The sequence below is a fragment of the Olea europaea genome, unplaced genomic scaffold (genome assembly GCF_002742605.1).
Source record: "Olea europaea var. sylvestris unplaced genomic scaffold, O_europaea_v1 scaffold998, whole genome shotgun sequence".
NCBI classification, from domain to species: Eukaryota; Viridiplantae; Streptophyta; class Magnoliopsida; order Lamiales; family Oleaceae; genus Olea; species Olea europaea.
This window is the reverse complement of record NW_019268496.1, coordinates 197521-212798: the sequence shown is the minus strand read 5'-3', so window position 1 is coordinate 212798 and position 15278 is coordinate 197521. Positions and strand designations below refer to the sequence as shown.

The following is a 15278-nucleotide window of genomic DNA, read 5'->3' as shown; positions in this document are numbered from 1 at the left end:
ACCCGAAATATCCATCCAGAAAACAATAATGTGAATGCCCGGCTAGTATTTCCGGCATCTGACCAATGAACAGTACTGGGAAGTGATCCTTTCAAGTAGCGGCGTTTAGTTTGCCGTAATTAATGCAAACTCTCTATCCAGTCACAGTTCGTGTAGGAATCAACTCATTTTTTTCATTTTCTATCACTGTGATACCCCCTTTCTTGGGAACAACTTGTACTATACTGATCCAAGCACTATCAAATATTGGATATATGATGCCTGCGTCGAGCAACTTCAATACCTCAGCCCTAACCACTTCCTTCATATGTGGATTCAACCTCCGCTGACCATCAATTCTTGGCTTGAATTTTTCCTCCATGAATATTTTGTGCATGCATAGCAACGGACTGATCCCCTTTATATCTGCAATCGACTATCCAATGGCTGTTTTGTTTTCCCTTAGCACCCGAAGTAGTTTCTCTTCCTCCACCTCACTGACAGTACTTGATATAATAATCGAAAGTGTAGAAGATTCCCCCAGATAAGCATATCTCAGGTGTGGTGGCAGTTGCTTGAGTTCCAATTTGAGAGGTTGCTGAATAGATGGCACTGACTGTGTAGTCCTGGTTCCAGTTCTTCAAAGTAGCGTCTGCGCATGCATGGCGGATTAGTTTCCAAAAATCGTGCACATATTTCAATCTCACTCGAATCAGTGTGAGTGGATTGAGAATGTGCAATGCACGCCTCGTAAGCATCGGAAGGATGATGTAGCTGAAATGTATCTTGAATTATTCTGTCAATTACATCAATCTGGAAACAGCTGTCCGACTCAGTCGGGAATTTCATTGCCTTGAACACGTTGAACGAGATTTGCTCTTCGTCAAGCCTCAATATAAGCTGCCCTTTTTGAACATCAACAATTACTCTTCTAGTAGCTAGGAAAGGTCGCCCCAATATAAGTGGAACATCCTTATCTTCCTCTATATCCAAGATAAGGAAATCAGCTGAAAATATGAACTTCTCCACTTTGACCAATACGTCTTCAATCATCCCTCTTGGATGTGTAAGGGATCTATCTGCTAACTGTAATGTAACCGTTGTGGCCTTAGTTTCTCCCAAGCCGAGTTTCCTGAAAACAGATAGAGGCATTAAATTAATACTTGCACCTAAATCACACAATGCTTTATCAAAATGACAATTTTCAAAAGTGCAAGGTACAGTAAAACTCCCTGGATCCTTTAGTTTTGGAGGCAACTTTCTCTGGATTCTGGCACTGCACTCCTCAGTTAGCATCACTGTTTCGTGTTCTTCTATCTTTCGCTTGTTGGAGAGGATATCCTTCAAGAATTTTGCATAACTTGGCATCTGAACAAGTGCTTCGGCAAATGGAATGTTGATATGTAGTTTCTTGAAGACTTCAAGAAATTTACTGTATTGCTGATCCAATTTGTGCTTTTTCAATCTCTGCGAAAACGGAATAGGAGGCTCATGAGGGTTGATAGGAATGGCATCCCGTGGTGTATTGGAATTTTCCTTGCCCACATTCCCTGTTGTTTGTCCAGTTTGTTCCAGAATTTCATCATCCGAGGTTGGTGTTGATTCCTTGCTAGCTACCAATCTTTTGACATATATCTCCGGTAGTTGTACTCCACTTCTAGTTGTTATAGCCTTTGCGTGCTCCTTAGGGTTGATTTCAGTGTTGCTGGGCAAATTTCCTGGTGTTCTACCCGTAATGGAGATTGCCACCTATCCCATTTGTGTCTCTAAATTTTTGATTGCTGCACTCTGATCTTGAAGAGTTGCATCTGTCTTTCGCATAAACTAATTGTTGGCTTCCATGTACTGGTTGGTTGTTACCATGAACTTTTCAAACATCTCTTCCAATGGTGGCTTTTTATCCTGCTGCTGATATTGACCTTATGGTCTGTTTTGATTCTGATTGCTCCACGAGAAGTTTGGATGTTTTCTCCAGCCCTGATTGAAGGTTTCCGAATGTGGGTTGTTTTGTTGGCATTGACCCCATTGCACAAAATCTACATGTTCGACCCCTTGTGCGAGAATTAGACAATTAACTGTATTGTGGTCTGCTCCACATTCTTCACAACTCGGCTTCTTGACTTGTTTAGAAGTGGCGGTCTGTGAAATGCTCTCAACCTTATGGAACAAAGAGTCTATCTTTGCAGATAGTGCAGAATAAGTATCTACTTCATAAATCCCTAACGATCTCTTCTGAACCACTCGATCTGTACACCACATGGCTGAAGTTGTTGCAATTCTCTCAAATAGCTCCCATGCTCCATCAATTGTTCTCGTGGAGATAGACACGTCAGATGAGGAATCAACCATGCTCTTGAAGGATGGAAGTAGTCCAGTGTAGAAAAATCGAATTTGTGTCTTCTTGTCAAAACCATGTTGCGGGCACTTCCTTAACATATTCTTGAAACGATTCCATGCCTCTTCAAATGATTCGGACTCACCTTGGTTGAAAATAGAGATATCATGCCGCATTTTTGCTACCTTTGCTGGCGAGAAGAACTTGGTGCAGAATTTGTGGGCTAGCTCGTTCCAAGTAGTGATGCTTGCAACGGGGAGCGAATCCAGCCATTCAAGTGCCTTATCCCGCAAGGTGTGTGGAAACAACCGTAGTCTTATAGCATCGTCCAAGATACCATGATACCTGAAATGTTGGCACATATCCAGAAATCGAGATATGTGTGTATGTGGGTTTTCGCTAGCCATCCCGTGGTATTGATGCCCATTCTGAAACAGTTGAACCACATTTGTTTTCAGCTGGAAGTTCGGTTGCCCAAATGGAGGATACACAATGCTAGATTGACTTTGGACCACCAACGGAGCCATGAAGTCCCCAAGTACTGTATTCCCATCATCTTCAACTGCCATGCCTTCGTTAAGTGGAATTGCCGGTCAATTTTGCTCGTCAGCCATTTGTTGTGCAGCTCTTGCTTCTCTTTGCCTATGACGGAATGTACGTTCGATCTCTAGATCTATGGAAACCAAATCTTGATCAGGTGTTCCTTGCATACAAGCCCTGTGATTTCAAAATCAATACAGAATTAATTTGAAGTATTAATAAACTAAACCTAGTAAACGAACTACTACTAATCTAGATAAGTTCGAATTAGTGTCACAAAAGATAAAATTAGAACTAAATTTCAATCCCCGGCAACGGCGTCAAAAACTTGTTCGCGAAATTATTTGTTTCAAATCAAAACCCACCACAAGTGTATGGTTCGTTAACAAGTAGTAAAATGGACTATAAGCCCAAGTATCGATCCCACGAGAATTGAGTTAGTTCAAATTAATCTAATATGACCTTAACCGAAACACGACAAGCAAATTGCGTTCTTGTAATTTAACTAACAAAATGTAATCATTGATGCAATTATTGATTAAGGATTATACTAAGTTCAAAGTAATTTGGATGCAATTTAACTAAAATTTTATAGAATTAATGAATGTTCTAACTCACTAGGATCACGAATCCCCAAACAATACCCGTTCAATAGTTATTTATGTAAATTTGACACACAAGTCCACGAAAGATGAATCGATATTCCTATTTTAATTTAGCAATCTCTTTCGAGCAATGCCAAACCTATCCTAATATATGATTCGACTATATTTCTATGACGAATACTAATATACCGACATGCATTATAATTCACGAATATCAATTGATTCACACAAGGCATAGAGGTATATTTCTATCCTCTATCGGACCTTATGACGATTTATACTATGTCGAACCTATTTTCCTTCTTTCGAATGCATAAAACAGGTCACCACATTCATATAATCACGTGCACAATAATTATATGAAAATAAAAACGAAATAAATCAATCAATTCTGGAATTGGTGTTTACATACGTCAAAAATCCAAAACAATAATTAAACGTGGTATTACAAAGTTCATCGATCTCCTAGTAGTAATAAATTTAACCTAACATGTTAAAAAGAACGAAACTTAAAAGTATTTGAAGAAACGACATTATCCGAATCAATATTCACTCCGATCTTCAATTAGCGCGGTGTTTATCTCTTGTTTTCTCCCTTCTTTCTTCTTTAAAATCTCCCAAAAAATGTAAAAACGGTGTCCCCTTCATTCTGATCGAGTTTTTGTACTTATAGGACCCTAACATTTTGTTTCCATAAGAGTTTCGGAAGAAAAAGGAAACCAAAATTTTCTTCAACTTTTTGTTCTATGCGAACGCATAGAGTAATTCTATGCGGTCGCATAGAAGGAATTTTTCACCCCCTTTTTTCTTTCGGTATGGTACTATGCGACCGCATAGAAGATAATACTATGCGGTCGCATAGTACTATCTACTATGGAGAAATTGCATTTTGGTCCTCCAATTTGCATCCTTCACTTCTTAGCATCTTCTCTTCATTCTTTTCATTTCATCACCCCATGGAATCCTCAATTTGGCAATCGGCCTAATTGATTTCTCAATTTGTTCATCGGATCAACTTCTGGATATTTGCACTTTTGGTCCCTGAACTTTCACTTTGCATCACTTTAGTCCTTTTTAGCGTCTTTTCTCCTGAATTTCACCCTGTTCATCGTTATTTCCTACAATTCACAATTGTACAAGATTAAGTCACAATTCAATTATTTTGCTCGTATTTAAATCATGTTTGTGACCTAAATAAGTGTGTAAAAATACATTTATCAGCGTATCCTGTAATGGATATGAAAGTAGATTGTTACAATTATTCGAGGAACTCGAGGCTAATAGGGGACAAAGGATCAGTACACATGGAGGTAAATTAAGAAAAAATGGGTGATCACGAACTTAAGAGACTCGAATGGTTAGTAAATTATGCTGGTAAGGGTGGCGAGTCTAAGAAAGAAATAATGGGGAGAGGTGACAGAGTGTTAAAATGATGCCAAAACTCATTAGCTGGAATGTACGGGGGCTCAATGAGGTTGGAAAAAGGCTTGGTGTTCGACATTTGCTAAGGAAATGGGGGCAAATATTGTATGCTTACAAGAAACTAAGATAGAGTTTATCTCGAGGGTGGTGATTAGTAGCTTATGGGGGGGAGAAACATGTAGGGTATCAGTTTTTGGGGTCATCAGGGGTATCAGGAGGCGTGTTGGTGATGTGGGACACTAGAATGCTTGAGATGGAGGAGGTGAGTATTGGAGTGTTCTCTATATCGATTTCTTTTAAAAATTGTGAGGATGGATTTCGATGGATGTTCATAGGAGTTTATGGGCCTAATTCTGATGACAGTAGAGTGGGCTTGTGGGATGAACTGACTAGAATAATGGTTTGGTGGAATCTCCCAACATGTATTAGGGATGATTTCAATGTGATTCGATTTCCTTCTGAGAGGTCGAGTGGTGGGAGACTAACTAGGGCAATGGAGGAGTTCTCAGATTTTATTAGGGAGAATTTGTTGGTGGATTTACCTATGATTGGGGAAGATTTTACCTGGTCATCTAATCGAGACCGACCCCTCTTGTCTCGTATAGATAGGTTTTTGATTTGTGGAGAGTGTGAGTCCAAATACTCAGATGTCACTCAGAGAAGATTGGGGAGGGTATACTCAGATCATTTCCCTATTATATTATCTGGGAATAAGAGGGGTGGTGGAAGAAGGCCTTTTAGGTTTGAGAAAATGTGGTTGAAAGTATAAGGTTTTAGGGAGCGTATACAGACTTGGTGGGATTCCTATAAAGTCACAAGGTCTCCCAGTTTTGTATTGGACCAGAAGCTTAAGGCTTTGAAAGGGGGCTTAAAGAAATGGAACGAGGAAGTTGTGGGCAATGTTAATTGTAGTAAAAATCAGCGTCTGTCAGAGATAGAGGAATTGGATAGGCGGGAGGAGAGTCAAGGGTTGGCTAGAGAGGAGAAAGAGAGGCATAGAGTATTAAAGGAAAAGATAGAGAGGTTGGTAGAGATGGGGGAAATTGCTTGGCGACAGAAATCTAGGGTTACTTGGTTGAAAGAGGGGGATAAATGCACTAAGTTTTTTCACAGGGTCGCCAATTCTAATAGGCGGAACAATTCCATCACAGTTTTGGAGGTGGACAGGGTTACTTATGAGGAGCCACAATAAATTGGAAGCCAACTGGTGAATTTCTATCAGAACCTCTATCGAGAGCAATTTGAATGGAGACCAGAATTGGAGGGATTGCACTTTTCTACTATCACGGAGGATGATGCTAGTTGGATGGAGAGACCATTTGGGGAGGATGAAATTAAGGAGGTGGTGTTCAGCATGAACGATGATAAGGCTCTGGGACCGGATGGTTTCTCGTTCTCATTTTATAAGGCGTGTTGGGATGTTGTACGACTAGATATTGTGAATACTCTATCTTAATTTTTTGAACGTGGCAAGTTCCATAGAAGTTCTAACGCTACATTTGTTGTGCTCATCCCTAAGAAATTGGGAGTAACTGATATTAAGGACTTTCGCCCTATAAGCTTTGTCGGTGGGGTGTATAAGATTATAGCGAAAGTCTTGGCAAAGAGATTTGAGGTGCTGGGGAAAGTAGTGTCCAAGTTTCAGAATGCATTTGTAAGAGGGCGTCAGATTTTGGACTTTATGCTTATAGCGAATGAATGCATAGATTCAAGAATGTGTCTAAGGATCCCAAGGATGTTATGTAAGCTAGATATTCAGAAGGCTTATGATCATGTAAATTGGGGATTCCTGTTGTATATGCTTAGGCGTTGTGGCTTTGGAGATAAGTGGTGTAAATGGATTCAATTCTATATTTCTATTGTTTCATTCTCAGTTTTGGTTAACGGAACACCTAAGTGTTATTTCTAGAGTAGTAGAGGCTTGAGACAAGGGGATCCATTGTCTCCATTGTTATTTGTCATTGTGATGGAAGCTTTCAGTAGAATGATTGAAAGAGCTGTGGAAGCGGGTTTGAAAAGGGGTTTTATGGTTGATCAATTGCATGTGTCCCATTTGTTATTTGCAGATAACACGCTGATCTTATGCGATGCAAATGTTGAACAATCAAGAATTTGCACCGTCTGCTCCTATTCTTTGAAGCGGTGTCTGGTTTGAAGATCAATTTGGGGAAGTCTGAGGCTATTCCAGTAGGGGAGGTCGATAACGTGGAAGAGCTAGCTGATATGTTAGGTTGTAAAGTTGTGCAGCTACCGATGTCATATCTAGGGCTCCCGTTAGGAGCACGATTTAAAAGTACTCATATCTAGAATGGTATTGTGGAAAGGATGGAGAGGAGGTTAGCAGGGTAGAAGGAGGCAAGCTTACTCTCATTAAATCCACTCTCTCCAATCTCCCTACTTACTTTTTGTCATTGTTCCCCATTCTGGTTGCAGTGGCAAAGAGATTAGAGAGACTTCAAAGAGAATTTCTGTGGGTAGGGTTGGGGAAGGTTAGGAGACTCCATTTGGTCAATTGGGGTATTGTCTGTTTGTCAGTAAGGATGGGGGCTTTGGAGTGACGAGCCTCATGTTGTTCAATAGGGCTTTATTAGGCAAGTGGCTGAGGCGATTTGGAGTGGAGAGGGAGAACTTCTGGAGAGAAATCATTAGGGCGAAGTATGGTGTGATGGAGGGGGGATGGTGTACGGTTGAGGATCGTGGTTCTTATGGGGTGAGTATGTGGAGGTATATCCGACAGGGATGGAGTGATTTTCTGGACAAACTGAAGTCTCTGGTCGAAAATGGTAATGAGATTAGATTTTGGGATAATTGTTGGTGTGGAAATCAATTGCTGAAGGAGGGATTTCCTTCCTTGCAACACATTGCTTTAGTGCTCTCTGCTATGGTGAGTGATCTTTGAGTCATTCATAATGGAAGCTATAGCTGGAATATTACTTTTGGGAGGGGTCTACAGGATTGGGAATTTGATGATTATTCGTTGTTTATGACCTTTCTACATGAGGCACAAATTCGGGTAGAAGAGGGTGATTGTATCAGGTGGAAGTAGCACGAGATGGCATTTTCTCAGTTCACTCTTTCTTTAGTTCCCTCCTAAGATGCATGGATAGTTTATTCCCCTGGAAGTTGGTATGGCAATGTAAATTGCCTCCTCGGGTGACATTCTTATTGTGAACAGTTATGAGGGGACAGGTCTCAACGGTGGATAATCTTCGACATATTTTATGTAATCGAGTGGTATTATATGTGCAAGAAGGATGGGGAGACGATCGATCATTTGTTCATTCATTGTGATGGTGTTAGTTGGATTTGGAACAGTATTATTGGTTCTCAATCTATGAATTGGGTGATACCTTGTCGTATAGAGAATGTGCTACGGGCATGAAGGGGAAAATTTCATGATAAGAATAGCAAACTAGCATGACACCTTATCCCAAGTTGCACTGTATGGTGCGTGTGAAGAGAAAGGAACAACCGCTGCTTCGAAAACCAAACAAAAACAAGAGAAACATTTTACTTTACTTTGTATTGTTGATTTAATGTTGTGGCTGAAGATCCTATAGATGGGTTGCCTAATTTCATGTTGTTCCTTAGTTGTTTAAAGTGATTGTACACCCCCTATGTATTCTCTTTTAAATAATAAAATTATCTGATTACTTATAAAAAAAAAACTCCGCTGACCTTAAAGAGCCAAATACATTATAATTGCTTTCAATGTATTTGTCCGACTAATGCAAACAATGCCAAATCAGAAATATAAATTGGAAGTGAAAATACAAAAAGAGTTTTATGATAATAATTCTGATAATATTTATTCAAAAATATCAGGAAAACTGTAAAATAGATTGATATTACGTTACATTCCAGTATATAAATCCGAAGACGTGTCGCATTTTAGGATCCCAATTCCCCGTACAAGATACCCTCTCCAAACTTGGATTAGAACCAGAATTGCAAGAATCGACAATGACCATCTTCAACAGATAACATCATAGCGCATATTCCATTAGAAATTCTGGTGGGATATCAATATTTTCTGAAAGTAAGGTTGAGACGGCCCGGCTGAAGTTTTGTACGTTCCAATAAGGCCAGTGGAGCTGTATTTGGGACAATGGACATCACTCCATGAAAAATATGTCTAGATTCACCACCAAATATCAGCACATCACCTGATTCTAGTAAAACTTTCTCAGCCTTGTTAACATCTCTCTGATCGCCAAATAAGAACTCAGCTGAGTCGCCCACTGATAAGGAGATGACAGGCAATCCACTGAGTAGACTCGTCCTGCTTTCATCACGATCCTGTATTTACAGAAGATGCGACAATTTTTAGAGAGATTGAAATTTGAATTGATGAGAGAAAAATCAAGCTACATATATATATTTAACACACGCACACGGTTACCTAAAGATAAGCTAATAAAAGAAATTTTGTGCCAAGGATGAAAAGTTATTTTTTCTTCTTACTTTAAACATATGCAATAGGTTTCACCAAATATCATGTCTAGTTCTGTATCAAGTTGGCTTCCCCACATTCATATCTTAGAGAGATTCGGGTGGAAGAAAACTAGATGAATCTGTCTCGTTTGTATGATACATGCATCCAAATTCCAGTGCAAGATGAAAATACTCTTCTTTTTGTTGATGAAAAGAACGTTTGCTTCGTCAATTCATGGAGGAGAAAATGTATATGAAATTATTAACTAAAAGATCTAGGTATTACCAATATCTATTAAGGAAAAGTATAGATCCTGAAGTTAACGAAAATCAAAAAAGAATTTAATACCAACCTGATGGAGGCCAAGTCGCCCACTACTGGTATAAAAGTTAACTATGCACACATCTGGAGACATTCGAGGGAGTATGTCCTCGACATTCTTTGTTGTTGAGTGTCTTTCAATCAGAGTATGGGAATCATCAATTGCTCTTCGTACTAATGAAGTGAATTCACTAGGAATTCTAGGGGGCTCAGCACCATCATGCTGTCGCCTTTCTTGATACACTTTTGTTTGAGGATTCCAGTCGAGACCAAGACACATCATGTAAAGACGCAATTTTGCTCCATCTTTGTAACCAGGTCTGTAAAACCCTCCGGGGCCAAGACCTAAATTTCGACATCTCTCTACAATATCCACCTGCAAGTAAGCATAAAGGGCTAGATATTAGGAAGCTGAAAGAAAAAATTACTGGTCTTAAAGCAACTGCATACTCCTAAAAAGATATGGCAGAACAAAGTGGTACCAAAAGGTCCTACAACATTTGCAAAATAGATGGATCTTTTCTTCTTTAAAGGACAGGGCCAAACATCATCAAAGTTCAATAACATGAATGACATTATAGTTTTCCCTGGTCATCAAATAATATAGCATTTGGCTAGATCTGAACTTCAAATCTTCTTATTTGTGAGGAAAGAGAACAATTTGAGCAACTATTTCAAATGGACGAGAGAGTAGATGACCATTACCTGCACATCAAGGGATATGTAGTTTTTCAGTAAAACCATTCCAGGTCTCAACAGTTGACCATTCTCTTCAAGCAAGCATTCAGCTTCAATCTGTTTTTCCCGATTCCTTTCATACATAGAAGGCTCAAGAAAATCTTGTTCCAAGGGCTCAGAGAGGCATATATCAAATGGTTCGTCTATGTTCACACCCTTGGTGGAACTTGAACTTTTCTTACCATTTCCATACTTGGGGTTAGCCTGGTGAAATTTTGAACTTCTAGAAGTAGAAGGTCCACGTTTCTTCCCAAAACAAGTAGGCAAATACGAGATGTTCTCATTGTCACCTGAATGTAAACTGGCCAGTACTTCAGATTGGAAAGAACCAACCTCATCTGATCTTGGCTCGTGCTCAGTAGACAAATCTATTTTAGTTCTTCTCTTACTTTTATAAATGGAATTAATGCTAACCGAAGGTGAAGGAACCTCCTTCCCATGGAGATCAACTGATGAATCACATGACTCCGATTGATTTCTTGTATTGTCCATTCTTAACTGCAGCAAAATCAATCATTATGAAACAAAGCATGTTAACGCCGTTCTGTATCAGTAATTTCCATACCTTAAAACTAGGAACCGGAGATCATGGTGAAACCAAACTCAGAATATGTCAATCCTCCAGTTTCAAAATAATCAAAATAAAGAAATAACTCATTCATAAAAGGCAGAATATATGCGACGAGAACCGCAATAACAGCCCAGAACTACAAAATACTCATTTCAGCAAGAATTGCCCAGTAAGTTAGAAAAATTCACCCTTACCTTTTCAATCTATTGACGATTATGGACAGACATTCAATTCGAGGAGAAAGGTGGAGACAAAATCGGGAATATTTTAACAGTAATTCTTAATACGATACCATATTAAAACCATACCCAGAATTTGTTTAAACCCTCTGTAAAACATAGTATGTACTCAGATCCGGTTCGACGATGTGTAATAAATTTAACTAAATTTTAAAAGAGTATCACAAATAACTGCTCATTCCTGAACATACCAATCTCCAAACTTTTAATTCGTCTTATATATTTATTCAATTGTATTTTTCGCATATGATTACCCGTGAAAACTGGCATTAAGAGTAAATAAAAATTAAAAATTAAAAAGAAAAGCTCACTTTCTCTGGGGAAATTGTACAATTGGCATCAGGGCTTGATCCCATAGTTCTGGCTCTCTTTACTGTCCTTCCAAGGAAGAAAATATTGCTGGAGACTTTGTTGATTGTTGACGTAAATCTTGACGGAGTGAGGGCTGTAAGGAAAATTTTGAGTATCATGAATTTGAATAGTTGCTCGAACACGAACACAAGATAGGAGAGACTCTAGAGAGTGTTTTGCATCAGGCGAGAGGAAAGATAAAGACGGCTTTATTCTCAGTTCACTCTCTTTCTTTCCTATCTATCAATTAATAAAAAGATTTAATTAAACCAATATTTTAGTCTAAAAATTAAATCGATTAAACACATTTGATCAATAATTTTTATGCAAATAAATTTTAGTCAATTGAATTGTCTAGAACTTAAGGTGTATTTAATTGCAAACATGAAATTTACGTAGAATGAAAATAAGTTTGCCTACAACTTGTCTGTACTTAAATTATAAATTATGTGTTTGATTGATTTAATTTTTGACCTAGAAAATATTATACATTTTTATTTTTATTTGGTAGGTATATGATATAGTGGATATATGAGAGAAAGAAAGAGAGAAAATTATCTGAAAAATAAAAATCACCACTTCTCAAAGAAAATATTTTCCTTATCTTTTAGAAAAATATGGTTACATAACCAAAAGTCAAAAATATTTTTTATAAAAAGTTGTCAATCAAACACTCTAAAAGTGTCGATTTAGGTAAAAATGACATTTTTCCATGCAAATTTTATACTCATAGTCAAATCACCTTGAAGGTGAGTTTGATTGGGAGAATAAAATTTACATGAAAATAGAATAAATTTTATGCAATTCAATTGCTTAGAGTTTATTTGCATAAAAATTATTAATTAATTGTATCTTGTTATTTTTATCTTCAACCTAAAAAATATTATAATTGTCTATTTTCTAGTAATGGGTAGATGAAAGAAAAGAGATACATAAGAGAGAGAGAGAGAGAGTGAATTACTTGGAAAATAAAAATCACCCCTCCCTAAAAGAAAATATTTTCTTTTTTTTGAGGAAAATATAAATCAAAAGTTGAAGAATATTTTTTATGGAAAAAAATGATCAATTAAACATTGTAAAAGTAAGAATTTAGGTGAAAATGACATTTAAATAAAAATAAAATCGATCAAATGCATTGTAAGAATGTATTTGATTGTGAGCATGGAATTTTCATAAAAATAAAATAAATTCTATGCAACTCAATTGCCTAAAACTTATTTGTATGAAAATTATTAATTAAATGTATTTGATTGATTTAGTTATCATCCTAGAAAATATTATATTTATCTTTTTTTATTGATATGTTGATGAGAAAAAAGGGATAGATAAGAGAGAGAAAGGGACACTGGATTTTCTGGAAAATAAAATCATAATCTCTAAAGAAAATATTTTTCTTGATTTTGAGGAAAATATAGTCACATAACCAAAAGTAGAAAAATATTTTCCATGGGTAAAAATGTCAATCAAAAGTATAAAAGTAAGAATTTGAATGAAAAATATTGACAATCAAATGCACCCTAATTGAAATAGGAGTTGAAAAAAAGCTGCTTTCATAGTTAGGAGGAAAACCCCGTTTGCCTCTCTTTAAAACAAAAATATTTTAATTCTCATACTTATTTTTGACAACACATTTTCAAAATAAAATATTTTATACTTAATTAAATTTTTTTACTATTTTTTAATCACACATTCACACAAAAATTACTATTCAATTTATTATTATTATTATATTTTTTTCTTGAAAATAATGACTATCAAACAGAGGTAAATAGGATAGTGGAAATTACATAATAGCAGGGATTTAAAAATCACAGTTCAAAAACCAGGGACTAAGTTTCATTATGCAAAAATCAGGTACTGATATAATAATTAAATATCCAAATTTAACACTCAAACCCTAATCAATTTCATCATCTTCTTTCTCTCACTTTTCTCGCCTCTCTCTAACTTCGCCTACTTCCCTCTTTGGTAACAATTCCTTGTCTCTCCAGAGGCGTTGCCACAGCAGTGAGTGTGGCAACATCGGGGTGTGGTGGTGGTGTAGTGGATTGAAGCTGCTGTGGTATTCAATGGTGGTAGCGTCAGGATAGGTGGTAGTAGTGGTGGTTTGGGGCTATAGTGGTTTTCAGCAGCGACGACGTGATGGTGTGGTGGAGGTTGGTTGCCGCAAATGTGAGCGTCGTGGTGTCAAAACCTTGGTCGCTGCTTTCTCTGGTGTGATTTTCTATAGTGGTGGCATCGGGGCGTGGTGGTGGCTGTTGCTTGTGGTGATTTTCAGTGATGGTTTGGGGCTGATGTGGCTTTCGACAGTGGTGATGTCAAGATGTGATTGTAGTGGTGGTGGTTTTAATGGTGGTGGTGGTGATCGATGATGGTGATGCAGTCAATCTAGGTAGGTTACAGGCGGTAGTGTTGGGTTTAACAGGTTGGTGTGATTTGTTCGTGGTGTGTGTGTGTGGTAGTGTTGCTGTTGCTATGTGGTGACGGTGGTGTTGCAAAAATGTTGGTTTGGGTAGCGGTGGCGGTTTTCAACAGTAACTATGATTTTGTTATGTATTTGTGGAGTAGTTTTGGGTAGTTGTAGTGGTGCTGGCTTAGGCAATAAGGTTGCGATGGTGAATGTGGTGCCAATTTCGGGCTGCAGCGATGGTGGTGAGGTTGCGGTATTGTGGTGCAAGCGACTGTTGTGTGGTGGTGTTTGCAACCAAGATTAGTGCTGGATCAGGATCGGTCGTGGAGGTGTTTGGTGCTTGCGACCAACTACTTGGACTAATTTTTAATCTGTGACTGTGACCTTAAAATTCAATAATTTGTGACTAAAAATATAATCCGTGACTAATAAATTTAAAAATATGTGACCTATATATAAATTGTGACTTGTACTTTGAATGATCTGTGACCTCGAAATTTTTTGATTTGTGACTCGAAATAATCTGTAACCACTTAATTCGATGATCTGTGACCAATAATTATGAATTTGTGACCATCGATCGTGCAACTGTGACTTTACTATATTTAATTAATAAATATTTTCAATTAATTATATAAAACCCTGAATTTTGAATTTTTAAACTTTGTACCTCATTTGTGAATTGATGTAAACAATATATCTCACATATGAATTTTTCCCAATAGGATATGCCCAAGTAAAAATAGATCCTAAAATTCTTAGGACGGCCCAAATCCAATCCAAACTTTTGGCGAGCTAATCTACTTGGCTAAAATACCAATTGTCATTTGGGAATTGTAAAATAGAATAATTTGTTTTATATAATATAAAAATTAGGGAAAATTCATATGTCATGTGTATTGTTTACATCAATTCATAAAACATGTACAAAGTTTAAAAATCCAAAATTCAAGTTTCTGTATAATTAATTGAAAATATTTATTAATTAAATATAATAAAGTCACAGTTACACGATTAATAATCACATATTCATAATTATTGGTCATAGATTTACTTATTTGTCACCTATCATCGAACTAATTGATTACGAATTATTTCGAGTTCACAAATAAAAAATTTTGCAGGTCACAAATTATTTCGAGATTACAGATAAAAAATTTACATGTTACAAATTATTTAATTGGTCACAGATCAAAAAATTTGTGGGTAAGGGTTAAATCATCAGTCACAAATTCAAAAACTATAGGTTATAGGTCACACATTTTTAAATTTGATATTCACGGATTACTTTTTAATAACAAATGACCATATTTTAATGACACAGTTTACGAT

General features: G+C 37.1%; 1 protein-coding gene across 1 annotated transcript; it reads right to left on the bottom strand.

The window, feature by feature from the left end:
• Positions 1 to 8619: 8619 nt before the first annotated feature.
• LOC111392940 lies at positions 8620 to 11764 on the bottom strand. Its single transcript, XM_023018352.1, has 4 exons — positions 11497 to 11764; positions 10343 to 10873; positions 9669 to 10013; positions 8620 to 9180 (listed from the first exon to the last, which is right to left on the bottom strand). The coding sequence occupies exons 1-4, from the start codon at positions 11653 to 11655 to the stop codon at positions 8905 to 8907; spliced, it is 1311 nt and encodes a 436-aa protein (XP_022874120.1). The 5' UTR covers positions 11656 to 11764; the 3' UTR covers positions 8620 to 8904.
• Between the last annotated feature and the right edge of the window lie 3514 nt (positions 11765 to 15278).